Source organism: Aethina tumida, chromosome 3 (genome assembly GCF_024364675.1).
Source record: "Aethina tumida isolate Nest 87 chromosome 3, icAetTumi1.1, whole genome shotgun sequence".
Lineage (NCBI taxonomy): Eukaryota > Metazoa > Arthropoda > Insecta > Coleoptera > Nitidulidae > Aethina > Aethina tumida.
In genome coordinates this window covers 34,363,372-34,377,663 of record NC_065437.1, presented here as the reverse complement: position 1 = coordinate 34,377,663, position 14,292 = coordinate 34,363,372, and the positions used below count along the sequence as shown (strand labels likewise).

Genomic DNA, 14,292 nt, shown 5'->3' with positions numbered 1-14,292 from the left:
CACATTTTTTTTTTATAACAACGTAAGTAATTAACGAATGTGGTTTTTTAAAAAGCACTAAAACATTACAAAAATTGTATATTATATATTTTGTCAATACAAAAAGTTCTTTTGTATAATTGCTAATAAAATGTGAGTACAAAAAGTATCATTAGGGCTAATACTGCATTGTATGCAGCCTTGGAAGGCCTCCCCAAAGTCTTATCTGATTTTTTTATATTTAATATTCTGGCATTTTAAACACTGTTATCAACATCAGATTCAGTTAAGTGATAAAATAAAACAATAATATCATGTGGTTTAAAAAAATTAAGTAGATGGAGGTATATTGCACTGAAAAATAATTTAGTACTAACTGAATGAGATGTAGTGATTAATTAAAATACCTTTTGTCATTTACATTTTCATAAAATAAGTAACAGAATTCAATTCAATTTTAAAGCAATTAACAATTCAATGAAATTTAGGAACAAATCAATCCTGATGTTAAAACATACAACACAGTCAAATCAACCAAGTAATGCAATATTTTAAGTACTTTCGATATTTTTACTTGGAGAGATGGCGACGGAAGAAGCAACAAAATTAAATATTACATTAAATATTGACTTGTTCTGGGATTTTTTAAAAAGATTAAATTGAAAACGAATATATGCAACAATTAATTTAGAAAATCGCGTATCAAAATATTGGCACAATATAAAAATAAAGTTTTGATTTTACATAAAAATATTGAATAAATAAATGTCCGGCAACTATTTAGAACAATAGTCACATATTCGTATAACATTAGCTTGTAGTTTATAACTACGGAAATAGTCACAAAACAAAATCAACCACTACTAAATATTGGAATGAAAACTGAAATCAGAGCATTCGACAGAAAATTAACAACCGCATTGTTCTGGCTTAATTTTCTTTAACATGTAAACATTTCATTCAAACTAGGACTAGTATGATCTTAAAAATGTAGTGAACAATGTGACATTACATGTGACCTCTTTTAAACTGATTGCAAAGTTTATGCTCTATGCTTGTATTTGATACAAGTCTTTCAGTTGAGCGTTGTATTACATACTTAACTACCTAAACAGTAAATTCAGGGTGATTTCAAATAATTTTTTAGTTAACAGATTCGTACGGGGATTTTATAAATAAGAGTTCAAATTATATACACAGTAAGCAAATGTAAAAATATTTTCATTATTTTTTTGATGTTAACTAGATATTTGCAATAACCCTGTAAACAAAGTGATTTATTGTCGTCAGTGGAGTTCGACAATTAGCAGAGTATAACACAAGGATTGAATCAGCTTTATTGATACAATTACATAATAGCTGCGACAATGTGCATTTTTTTAAATTCGTTTCCACTAATAAATCACCCCAACATAACATCAACGTTGTGGCTAATATATAAACGTAGCCTTGTATATTATATAAAAATATCAAAATAGAAACTTAACTTAAAATTCTATATACAGATTTTCGACAAAAGTCTACCTAAAACTAAGCCGAATTTACCACACAATCACCATTGGTGTGGTACGATTTACTGGGATTTATGAACACTGTAATGTCGTAAGTACGTTAAGTTTCACTTAAAGCTAAAAATATAGAGAATGGACTTTCCCTGTAGTACTTGAAATAATTTTGCGAGGTCAATCAAAATATACATACATTTTTTTGAGATTCTCTTACAGATTCTTACATTTAATAAATATGTTAGGAAAGCACGGATACATTTAAATTTACTTTTCCTACTTAACAAATGATGCAAACGGAAACATTTCTGGCAAGTACTACAGTTATATAAGATTCATTCAGATGAATAATTCGAAATACTGTCCTGTATCTTAAAACTGTGATTGTGTATGTGAGCGGCCCACCACCACGTAAGCTAATAAGGCACGTGTGTATGTTTCTCTTAGTATGTGTTTAAGCTGGATCTTCAATGGTTTCCCCTGAGCAGCTCCATCAAAAGATTGAAACTGGGTCCGTCTCCGTCTTTTGATTTTATTGTCAGCATTTCTTTACCGACCTAATGAAAGAAAATAGCATGAGTACCTAAAAGTGGGGTATGCAATATGTATTTACCTGGCAAGTTCGTTGTAATTCAGGAATTCGTAGTAAAAGTTCGCCAAATTTGGCAGGACTTTCTGGATAATGTGATAGCGTATAGTCTTGTAATGCTTTTAAGGCTTTCTCTTGTGATGCTCTCACTTTTTCGGCCTCCTTTAATTCGGACGTATCTATTTAATTAATATAATTAAATATTAATGTAAAACAATAAACTTTAAAATACTACCTGAGGTCAAGAGAACTATGACCTTCATGGCGACGTATTCATACTGATCAACCCGAAGTCGCCTAAGCTGTTCAGTGAAGTTCAACATTCTCTCAATGCATGCCTGCATGCCCATCTCACGAGCTTGTTGAAGGTTAATACTTTTTCCCAATGACACTCGAATCTCCCCTGGAGTCGACATTGACCGAAAACAACAGGAGAACAGCAACAACTCACACCAAGAATTAATCAACAAGCAAATTTGATCGTCAATCTATAATAAATAAAACACTCAGATTAATTAGGAGTTATAATCGACAAGTCAAGAGACTTACGGATATGTTTTTAAACAGTGGTAAACTCTTACACCACTTCACGATCTTGTAGAGCCTGTGATCGGCAATGTTGCATAAATTAGCAACGAAATCAGGATTGGTGTCCGTGGATCCAGCCAGTGCTGTACCAGCCAGCAGTGGATGAGTGGAGAGGTTGTGCACTGCACCACTACCACCTTCCTTCCCCAAATGACCCTCTGTGTTGAGCTTATTCAGTTCCATTTCGTTGTAGTGCCACAAGTGCTCCACATCCATTATTTCCTAAATTAACATTACGTTATTCAATTCACGTTTCTTATAAATATAACGTACCTGCAATAATGGTGGGACACCTTTCGACCCTGGCAGTGTTACTCTTTTGTGGTGTGGAACTGACGAATCTGGCGGTTCCAGTTTCACGGTCAGCCCTGAATGTGTGTCGTGTCTTAAATCGCTGGTGCTCGATCTAAGCTCCAGATGATTGGTCATTGATGGAGGCAGAGAATACGAACACTGGTACGTGGAACGACCTCCTCTAGTCCTGTCCTCTCGAATGGCTAAAATCGAGTAACGTTTTTAACCGTTCTACATTGAATTAGTGAGTACGCCTTACCTTCCAGCTTCATCCCGCATTGCAAACACTTCTCGAATCTGCACGCTGGGCACTTCTTCCTCGTGGCCACGGTGACTGGACATTGGGCGCCACGTAGGCACACGTAGTTCTTCCGATTCTGCACCGTTCGTTTGAAGAAGCCTTTGCACGACTCGCAGCTGAAGATGCCGTAGTGGAAGCCGGATATTTTGTCGCCGCATATAGGACACGGACTGTTGATGAGCTGCTGCCGCGATATGCCCGGGGCGGCGGGCAAGGATGTGTGCATGAGTCCCGATTTATCTTCGTCCGGGTCCAGGGCGTCGTGTTCACCCGCATATTGGAGCGTCGGGTCTTCTTGGAGGCTGCGGTACAGGATATTGTGGTGCAATGGGCTATTATGGATGTTGTGCATGTGACGCCCCTAAATAATTTTAAAATTGAATGGTATTAAAATGATAATTAAAGTAGTTTATGATGCAAATGTTTCAGATATCTACTCGGGTTTTGAAAGCAATTATATCAAAAAACCTCTCCTACTAAAAAATTGAATGTTTAATGTCACAAGAATAAAAATGACAAGCTCAGTTTTATTTTGTAAGCAACAATAATGTGGGATAAAGATTAATTGAAAATAAATTTAAATAATTTACATTTACCATGTTTAATGTATACCACGGACCTAATTTGATTACAATAGGATATTGAAATTTTATACTAATGGAAAAAATTATCTCGCTGAATTGGAATACAATAATTTTATCGTTATACAATACAAAATGACTTTGCTTCGTGCATTGAACGAATGGATAAATTTAACAGGCATATATTCACATTTATTTTATCTGTTTATACGATTATGTAATGAATAAATGAAATTTTACACGATAATTAAAATTTATGTGTCGTATAATTTTAAATACTCGACATTAGTTGCTGTGCTCTTTATTTATATACAACTGAATGAAACGAATGGGAAATTCCATATTTTTAACATAAAAGCGGAAATTTAACTGTTTGTCAGAAGTTGGAATGCGATTGGTGAAGCCTGTCCAATGCTACAAGGAAGTAAATAATAATTTGCAAATAATAATACACGTACAATATAAATTATAAATAGTTTCATTTCTATAAATACATCTACCATGCCATTGGCTTCTGTAAACTAAGAACTAGAATTTACAGTAGTCGGCAGTAAAGACAATTAATTTATGTCTTGATTAAAACTGTTCATGAAAATCAGTCAACTATATAAAACAATACGTTTGATTAATTGTTGCATTTTTATTAATAGATTCGAATAAAAAATATTTGTTGATATCTTACTCAATAATCCTTGACAAACCGAATTACAATTAATTGCAATTATAATTCCTTTCTATAAGACACAATTTATCAACAGTAAAGAAACAATTAAACTATAACTTATCGGTGATCATGCATTTAATTATACTTTATTTATTAGAACTATTTAATGACTGCTACAAACTAATAAAACAAATATTTACAAACCTGTATGGGGCTGTGAGTGGGTGAGAACTGCTGCGTCGGCGACACGGACACCGAGACGCTGGAATAGCTGCAGCAGCTGGAATGCGAGGCGTCGCTGTTGTTCCTACTTAAATTCGGTGTCAGCGTCACATGGCGTTGCGTCAGCGGACTTTGATTGGGCGAGCTGAACACACTATAGGCAGAGTGTATGGCTGAATCGGGACTGGGCGTCGGCGGCACGTTCAGCGCCTTGTGCACGAGATCCTTGTGGCCCATCATCGGCACCCCGGTAACCGGATGACGTTGACTGAGCAAGGGCGAGTTGCTTGGTGTGCTGTGCAGCGAGTAGCTGCCCATGGGAGGCTGTTTCAGTCGCAGAATCGGACTCTCCTTCGAGTCGATGCTGATTGTGGTCGTCGAGCATTGTTTCGATTGCGAGAGGGACAAGTTTTCGGGAATTTGTGTCTGTGTCTCTTCGTCGATGCACATGTCCCGGTCGTGGACGGTGCCACTGCCACCACCGCCTCCGTCGGACAGTTCACCCTCCCAACTCATCGGCCGGGGCGCCATCTCCGCCTCGGGTCGTTTGTTCTTTTTGCTGCGCATGTTCACTTGTTCGCTCTGGAACTGGATCTGGGCGACTTCGGCGTCGACAGAGCTGGTGTCCAGGAGGTCCGAGGACATCAGACCGTTGGTGACGATGGCGGTTGTCGAGCGAGGACGTTGCTGTTGCTGCTGCTGTTGAAGATGGTGGTGATGGTGGTGGTTGTGGTGGTCGGTGTTGGTGCTAACGGACACCGTGCCGTTCGAAAGTGGAGGCGGGGGATACGGCTCCATGTTTATGGGAGTCACGGAAACGTTTGGAGACCTGAATCAATTAAAACATATTGTATGATTATTTTAAGGTTATTATTATTAGAACATACCTCATGTCTGCGGCCATTACGGCCTTATTTATGGGGGATCAGCTTATCCCCACGGACGGACTGTGAATAATGGAGGACATTTCCCTATTTTTGGGTGGAGGTGACTTATTACAAATCACCAATAGAAGCAGCATTCACTGAAACAAGAAACATGAATTAACACATCTTAACACATCACAGTTCAAAATGATAAGAACATAATTGAAAGTGCTCCATAAAGAGTAATTTTTACAGGAGATAGGAAACCAATAAACATTTAACCGGGGAAATTATATCGCACCAAAAACGCAAGAAGTGCCAACAATAAAAGTGAAACTAATAAATTGTGTAAACTGTAAGGCCACCAACATCTGTTTTTAATTACATATCGCAACAGTGAAATGCGAATTAAGACATGTCTGATTATCGACCGCAGCGGAGAGATTGAATAATTTTTTTGAAACGGAAATAACATCTCATTGACTCACCGGAACGCATAATATGATACTACAAACTGGTTTCCGAATGTGGGTCTTTGCAGGGGGGATGTCGAATTTTTCTATAATTAATTCGTAGTGATTCACACTGTCACCACAATATTAATTTTTATAAACATTTTTAGTAACGCAAGAACTCTAAAACTAAAAGTCAATTTTCAAGGATATGACTGTTTCAACACTGGCATCCGAGGAAAGACGGCCGGTTTACCTTCAAGATGGTGGTGATACATTTATAAATGGAATTTTTAAAAATATTTACAAAAAATATATTTAAATAAGTTTATCACCTTTAAATTATAGTATGAATATTGATTTGATGATTTACGTAAATCTTACAAAATGTGCAGAGTAAAACAATAAATAATTACTTCGAAGAGAATATTAAAAACAAAAATTGGTATATTAAATTAAGATTATCTTTTTTGGCGATGATAGAGTGTAGAGATAATTAAAAATTAAAATTTATTTCTAATTAAATATGTACATTAATGAATGAAAAGCCCAATTTTGAAATAAGTAGCGAAACTGTATGGCATGTCATACAATTCTGCCGCAGCAAAACAATGTAAAATCAAGAGCGTTACTCACGTTCTCAAGTCTAACCACCTATGGCAACGTTGACCTAATATCGCGCACAGACGCGGCGAAATTTATTTGTTTTACTAATAAATATTAATAAAATTGTCACGCCGGTCGCAATATTTGTAAGTGGCGACCCACGCGTTCCTGTGGCGCCCAGACAGGTTATGTTTTCACGGTGGTTACATGCAATAAACCGAACCGACTCTGTTGCAATGACTCACGCTCCTTTGTCATTCTGGTACTGTTGTTGCAGGAGGTACAATGGTACCAAAAACTTCTGCATCATTCAAGACACTAATCGTAAATTACGAAAGAGGACGAACCGTGATTTTCAGTAATCAATTATGTCTGAGGCTGCAACTGGCCTAGAAGAAAGAAGTCCCGTTTCTTTCTAAAAGCCGCCCACGCCGGCGTTTACCAAATTATCATTAATTTGAGTGACAGTTTTCTTAATCTGATGTTGTAATTGTAGACCAATGTTGGTCATAATAATAACACTGAAATTATTCGTTTCCTTACAATCACTCAGCGACAACTATTAAGCAAATCATTAAACAATTTGCCACACACAATAGATTACGAATTAATAATGTGCATTAATTTTTGTTTATAGATTGACAGGATACTAGGTGTGTAGAACTGTTATCGTACATGGGACAGAAGTGTAGATTTTTCAATAATCCTGGGTGTATGTATAATTAATTCGCCCAGCTGTTTCGCCAGTAATAAAACAACAAATTTTATAGTTTTGCGTGAATTTATGAAGCAACAAATATTAAAACTGTGATTATTTTGCAAACGCAATAATTTGGTGTGGATTTATTTGTATGCCACAAAAGTTTTTGCCTAGCAAGTATCGTGTTAACATCAAATGCAATAAAAATTATCTTGATCTGTGGTTTTATGGCTTTTATGTTGTAAGACTGCACGAGTAAAAAACACTGAAATATCACTATAAATATTAAAAATAATAACTACGGTTATTAATTGACGATAAAATTGTTTTATTGATTTTACACACAAGTCTTTAATGTCAAGTTTTTATGTTTCATAGACTGAATATTTGGATACTACATCAAAGCATCTCAGTTTTAGATTGAAGAAGTGTTATTCAACTTAATTTTTACTCGGGATTAACACCATTAGTTGCTGAGAATAAGAACTCCGGTGTGAAGCATAAAATGGCCACCCATATGAGGCTCAAGTATGCATAACTTAAATGGACGGTGTCACACAGACTCTTAATTCATAGTTTGTGTTACCAAGTAACAACACTTCATTCCGTAACTAACACATGCAATCTCACCAAGGCAGAAATAGTTCTTCATGATGAAAAGGAATTATTGAGGCATGTTCATTCAAGTGAGATTTATGACCACCTTAAAAACTGACCAACTAGTTGTCCATCAGAAACAACCACTGGACCAAATTAACCTGTTGTTCTTGTTCACACGAATACGAACAAAAACCTCCACAAGAGAAGAAGAAAAGTGATTTTGTGGCATTGTTGTAGAACATCATCCGTGCATGAATAAGTCGCAAGAGTCGCAATATACACACGTCGCGGCCATAATGTGTACATAAAAAGTGAAACCCGATCACCTTGTATACGAATTTCATTATATTCAATCATGGATAGGAATTTTTGTTGAAACCGCAATAACTCACCTGTTGGCTTTTTTTATTCACTGAACGCCGGACAAAATTTCACCTAGTTGAGGGGAATCCAAGACGATTTGTTAGAGACACAATTGATGGAGCGAAAGAGCAAATGTGAAGTCTGCACAGATAACTAGCTGTGCACATTTTCGATGACATCAATATTGGACAGTGTGCAACAGACATTTACGTAACGAGACGGGAAAGCCGTGATTTTCTCGCTTGGGCTCGACTTGGAGGTCTGTATACTAATCATGAGAGAGAGATTGCAGACTTATTCTTATACATACGTTTCTGAACAATATATTATTTAATCTAAACTGAATTATTAGTTAAAAAGTTGAGAACTAACCCAAACAGAATATAATATCTGATTTTCTGCAATTATTTTTAAATTAAAGACTTGCATGGATTAAATTGTAATAAGTTTGCTAATAAGCAACAAACAAATTATAAAATTACACATAATAAATCTTAATGTGCTAATTCGAATCGTCTATAGGCCATTAGTTAAATGTCATTGTAGAATATAACGGTAATTAAGTTTACGGGCGACAAGGAACGTTGTCACTAAATGTTATTTCGACCTGGTATGTATTTATTACCAATTAAAACTTAATTAATAACGTTATTGCAGATCAAAGCAGAGATAATGTTCCACACAAAAAAAAAATTGTAATTATAATTTATTTTGCCGTGTTTCTTTAGCCTTGGCGGTTTTATTACATGTAAATGCTAAAGAATTTGCTAATCGTCCGTTTCACCCACAGTTGCAGGAAAATAAACAAGATTGAAAAAATTAAACGAGCATAACCCACTTCCAACCAAAAATTGTGTTAAAGTAGTAATTTTGCATACATTAATGGATTAATCTGTTAATTAAAGCGTTGGATATATTTCTCAAGCACAAATACATTATACAACTTGACCTTTATCCAAACTATGGAATTCTATTTCATAGAAATATCTGAAGTATAACTATTTTATTATTTATGTGCCATATCTATCATTTATTTAATAGAATAGCAAAAAAATATTAAAAAAATACATAAATTAAATACAAAAATAAATATACAACAATATTGATTAAACCAACATTCGCCGAATTAAACAGTCAGAATTATTTGAAGAACATTCTCATATCCCAAATTATGCTGATACATAATTTCAAAATTAAATTTATTAACATATTTTGGCTGGATTCAAAATTTATATAGTTGTTATTGTGTAAGATACAAAAACGAACTCTCATTAATATTTCAAAGTTGGATTTTAACCATTGTGAAAGCTTGATGAAGTGATTACTTTCTTCTTATTTTTAGCTTATTTTTTTAAAAAATTTTATTATTGGCATTGTATAATATAGTTTTTTATATTAGACAAAATTTCTTTAAAATAGATAAAATAATTGTTTCAACATAAGCAATATATTATATTTAACTAACAACTAATTCTTATATTTCGATAATTAATTATTCGTTTTTTTAATATTTGTACTCTTATTTTTTTCATATTTTTAATATTGGCATTGTATAATATAGTTTTTTATATTAGGTAAAATTTCTTTAAAATAGATAAAATAATTGTTTCAACATAAGAAATATATTATATTTAATATTATGTAACTAATTCTTATATTTTAATAATTATTCCTTATTTTTTTAAATATAGAATTTTTAAAACTGAAAAATTTTAAAATTGCAAACTGTAGATGGCCCACCCTTTATTTTATACTTTATACTTTTGTACTTTTTATATTTTTTATACTTTTTACACTTTTTATACTTTTTATATTTTTATACTTTTTATACGTTTTATACTTTTTATACGTTTTATACTTTTTATACGTTTTATACTTTTTATACTTTTTATACTTTTTATACTTTATTTTATATTTTATATTTTATATTTTATATTTTATATTTTATATTTTATATTTTATATTTTATATTTTATATTTTATATTTTATATTTTATATTTTATATTTTATATTTTATATTTTATATTTTATATTTTATATTTTATATTTTATATTTTATATTTTATATTTTATATTTTATATTTTATATTTTATATTTTATATTTTATATTTTATATTTTATATTTTATATTTTATATTTTATATTTTATAATGGGTGGGCTACGAAAAATTTGCTAAAACTCTGTGAAAAATTAGTTGGCTGAAGTTAATTTATTCGGAATAGGCAAAACAACTGTAAAACTACAAAAATTAAATATGTTTTATATGTTGATTTGGTTGGTAATTGGTTTAATATAAGAAATATATTTAATATAACATATAACTAAATTTGTTTAACACATTTCTCAATAAACTGTTTGCCTCATGCAAAAAGATAGTGGAAAGGAAGATAAAGTCATGTTGGTCATCATTCTTCAACTGTACGTCAAAAACGGTTAAATTCCATCTTAATACGTCGCTGGCAAGAGATCACCGCACGGCGAGGAGTTTCGCGGCAAGGCAGGAGGCCGGGGGGACCATCACCGCGAGAGGTGGTGGCACGATGTCGTCCTCGGAAGGTCGCCGCGCGTCGAGATGATGGCCGAACCGGCCAGCACACAAATATCATTAGAAAGTAGATGTGCCGGTGGTAAAAAGACAACGGTTCACTTTTTAACGGATTCGTAAACACATTCGACGGGTGATTCATGGAATCTATTCCGCATCGGCTTAGTCACTGATGTTGTTTTTTATCACCACATTATTAGATGACTGAATGAATTACCTGTCGAGGGATATGAGGTCGGTTTATTTTGAAGGACGTCAATTTGCAATCTGTATTTTGAAAAATCACCGACACCTCTTTTAAATTTCAAGGCCTGCACTCTAAAACCATTTGCAACAGATCCTGTTCGATTCAAATTCTTTCGATAGTAACGAGTTAACGTTTCATTCAATTATCTGAGTACTTAAAGTGGACCTTAGAAGGACCTCACATGGTCAATATTATTTTATTGAAGGAATGTGTTAAGTAATAAACAGGTAACGAAACTGCTGAACAGCATGGGCTCGTTACTATATCTATCAAATTAGATACCAGATATAAAATGTACACAATGTAATCAAGTTTTAAAAAACAAACTCATGAACGAAATCATAGAAATCAATAAACAGTTTGAATAATTGAGACAAATAAAAATACTATGCTGACTTTATACCAGTTTCGTCACCTGAATATCCTCTCTGATTGGCCCTAAAGAAAATTCAGAGATTTATATATTCACAATTTATATAATAATAAAATTAATTCACAATTTTTCCCTGTTTCGATTTATTTTTTCTTTATTTTAACACATTTTCTATATAATTCCGGAGTAGTTCTAGGTATTTTGACTGTCATATCAGAATTCCGGTATTAGATTATTTTAAAAATTATTTTAGAACATTTAATTTGAATAATCAATCTTCTAGTTTAAATTGATTACATCTTAAAATATTTTTTCTCTTTTCTTCTTCATCTACTGAATTTTCTAACTTATTTGGCTTTCTTGTCTTTTTATTATTTAAACTTGTACTTGGGGTTTTATCAATGTCAAGATACTCGTAATAATAATTAATAATGAACTACAAGTCTCGAGGAATCAGTGACGTTATATTCTACAAAATGATAATATATCCCATAAACGTAAAAATTTTATTTATCACGTCTCAATATATGAATTTTTAATATAATTTCAATAACAATATTGATTAATAAAATGAAACATATTCATAATTACTTGTTTCTAACCTTTTAACAATACAAAGTTGAAAAACTAATTTCTAACTAACATTAATTTCAAGTTCTACAAAAAAAGCTTGGACAAGTTCATTTTAAAATTCTCTCTTTTCTTCGTCTACTAAAGATTTGCTTCCTTGTTTTTCAATATTAGTACTTGTATCTATAGTTGGAAATGAAGACTAGAATTAATTGAACATAAGTTATAAGAAAAAATTAACTTCCCTCAATAGAGAAAAGTTCATTTTCAAATAATTCAAACATTTTACATAAATTTATATTCAATTTGTTGAAGTTTTTTAATAAAAATTATAGTTCTCATTGGACATTTAGATGCAGGATTTTTTGTATACATATGTTAATATGTGGTTCAATATAACCAAAATTTTAACTAAGATTTTCATAATTAACTATAATTTTATTTAGGCAATTTGGACTGCAAGTTATTTATATGATCAAGCCAATTTAGCTTAGTATTAATTGTTAATCTCTGATTTGTCTGTGAAAGGGATAAAGAATCTTAGCTGAAGACTGAAGTTAAATTGGACATAAACTATAAGTAAGAAGTATATCAATAGAGACCAGCTTATTATATTTTCAAATCATTCAAATATTTTACTTGTAGTGTATATATATATATATAACATAATAAAGCTAGGTGATACCGTTCATGAGCATAATTCCATAATTAACTATCTGAGACCTAGTTATACGAGAGAACATCATTATTATAATAGTTTTATAATATTTTACATAACAATTTTAAGAAAATGGGAAGTAGTATTATATTTTTTATAATAAATAAAAACAATTTTTAATCCACAATGTGTTTTATATAATAAATAAATTTTATCACGTCTCAATATATTGATTTTTAATATAATAATTAATAAAATGAAACATATAAAAAATTATTTTTTAAACAATATAAAGTTGAATAACTAATTAATTTCAATTAATCAATTTTCAAGTTCTACATTTGAAGGTTTGATAACTTCATCTTAAAAGTAAATTCTCTCTTTTGTTCATCTACTGAAGAAAATTTTATTTGCTTCCTTGTTTTTCATTATTAGTACTTGTATCTATAGTTTTAGTATATTTTATACTACACTTCAATGTACTGGCGAATCTTAAATCAATATTAGTCAATAAAATAAAATATACATAACAATTCATTTCTTTCTAACATTAACATCTAACAATACCAAAATTTTCAAAAACTATTTTAGACCATTAATTTCTATTAATAACTCTTCAAAAATTCTACAACGAAAAATTAAATAAGTTGATTAGGTCTTAAAATTAATTTCTTTCTACTTCTTTATCTGGTGAATTTTACTTTTACTTTTTTGCTTCAATATACTATATAATATATATATATATATATATATATATATATATATAGCAATAATATTAACCGTGTAAGGTCTAAGAGTAGTTTCACGAAGGTGCGTCCGTATCAATACAAATTTCGCGTTGTCTGACACGCATTTACCTCAGCGGTGACGAAATTTATGCAGATGTGTGAACGTTCAAAATGCATATAACAAGGCAGTAGCCGCGCGTATACACGAATATATTTTCATGTTAAAAGCGGCGTTGGAAATTTGTCTCGACCACGCCAAAATTATTACGAAATCGGTATCTGAACATAGTGATTTGTACACACGTGGAAAATGTAACAGTTCCGAGAACTTGAATTACGAACACATTAATTGTTTAGCAATGCAGATCAATATGCATGTATGTATGTGTTATTCCAGATTGTATTTAAATCATGGTTGTGGTCAATGAATTTATGACAGTCACAGAAGAAGTAATGCAAACCCGTCGAGTTTTACATGAAAACAAGAGACGGAAATTGGGATTCCAAAACGAAATTAAGAAATTACAGCAATTTCAAAATAATGTTGGCTAATAACAGTGAACGGAACACAAACATGATCATTAATCTGGGTGTCGTTCATACATCTTTTTTTAATTAGCGTGATACACGTCCCATATGAATCATTATGAAGTTGTAGCACGCCTTTAAGAACAAAACGAAAACGGTGCAGCAGATATTTAATATGTGAATTACAAATTGTTTCCTGCATTAAACTCCTACGGCCCATTGTATTACTGCATAGTTGTCCACTTTGCAACATGAAATACAAACATGTCATGTCGTAATTTTAAAACAAAAATCCTGCATTTGTATGTCCAGTGAGCTACTTTTTATACT

General features: G+C 32.2%; 1 protein-coding gene across 2 annotated transcripts in view; it reads right to left on the bottom strand.

The window, feature by feature from the left end:
• Nucleotides 1-70: 70 nt before the first annotated feature.
• The window catches only part of LOC109602247 (nuclear hormone receptor FTZ-F1 beta), a 32,999-nt gene continuing 18,777 nt past the window's right edge, over nucleotides 71-14,292 (bottom strand). For both annotated transcript variants that reach the window (XM_020018574.2, XM_049965156.1), the window contains exons 2-9: nucleotides 5,611-5,747; nucleotides 4,706-5,552; nucleotides 3,215-3,617; nucleotides 2,935-3,158; nucleotides 2,623-2,883; nucleotides 2,309-2,561; nucleotides 2,098-2,252; nucleotides 71-2,041 (exon numbers count right to left, since the gene is read on the bottom strand). In XM_020018574.2, the coding sequence (XP_019874133.2) occupies nucleotides 1,952-2,041; nucleotides 2,098-2,252; nucleotides 2,309-2,561; nucleotides 2,623-2,883; nucleotides 2,935-3,158; nucleotides 3,215-3,617; nucleotides 4,706-5,552; nucleotides 5,611-5,627 (2,250 nt within the window). In that variant the 5' untranslated portion in view covers nucleotides 5,628-5,747 and the 3' untranslated portion in view covers nucleotides 71-1,951. The remainder of the gene's footprint in view (nucleotides 2,042-2,097; nucleotides 2,253-2,308; nucleotides 2,562-2,622; nucleotides 2,884-2,934; nucleotides 3,159-3,214; nucleotides 3,618-4,705; nucleotides 5,553-5,610; nucleotides 5,748-14,292) is intronic.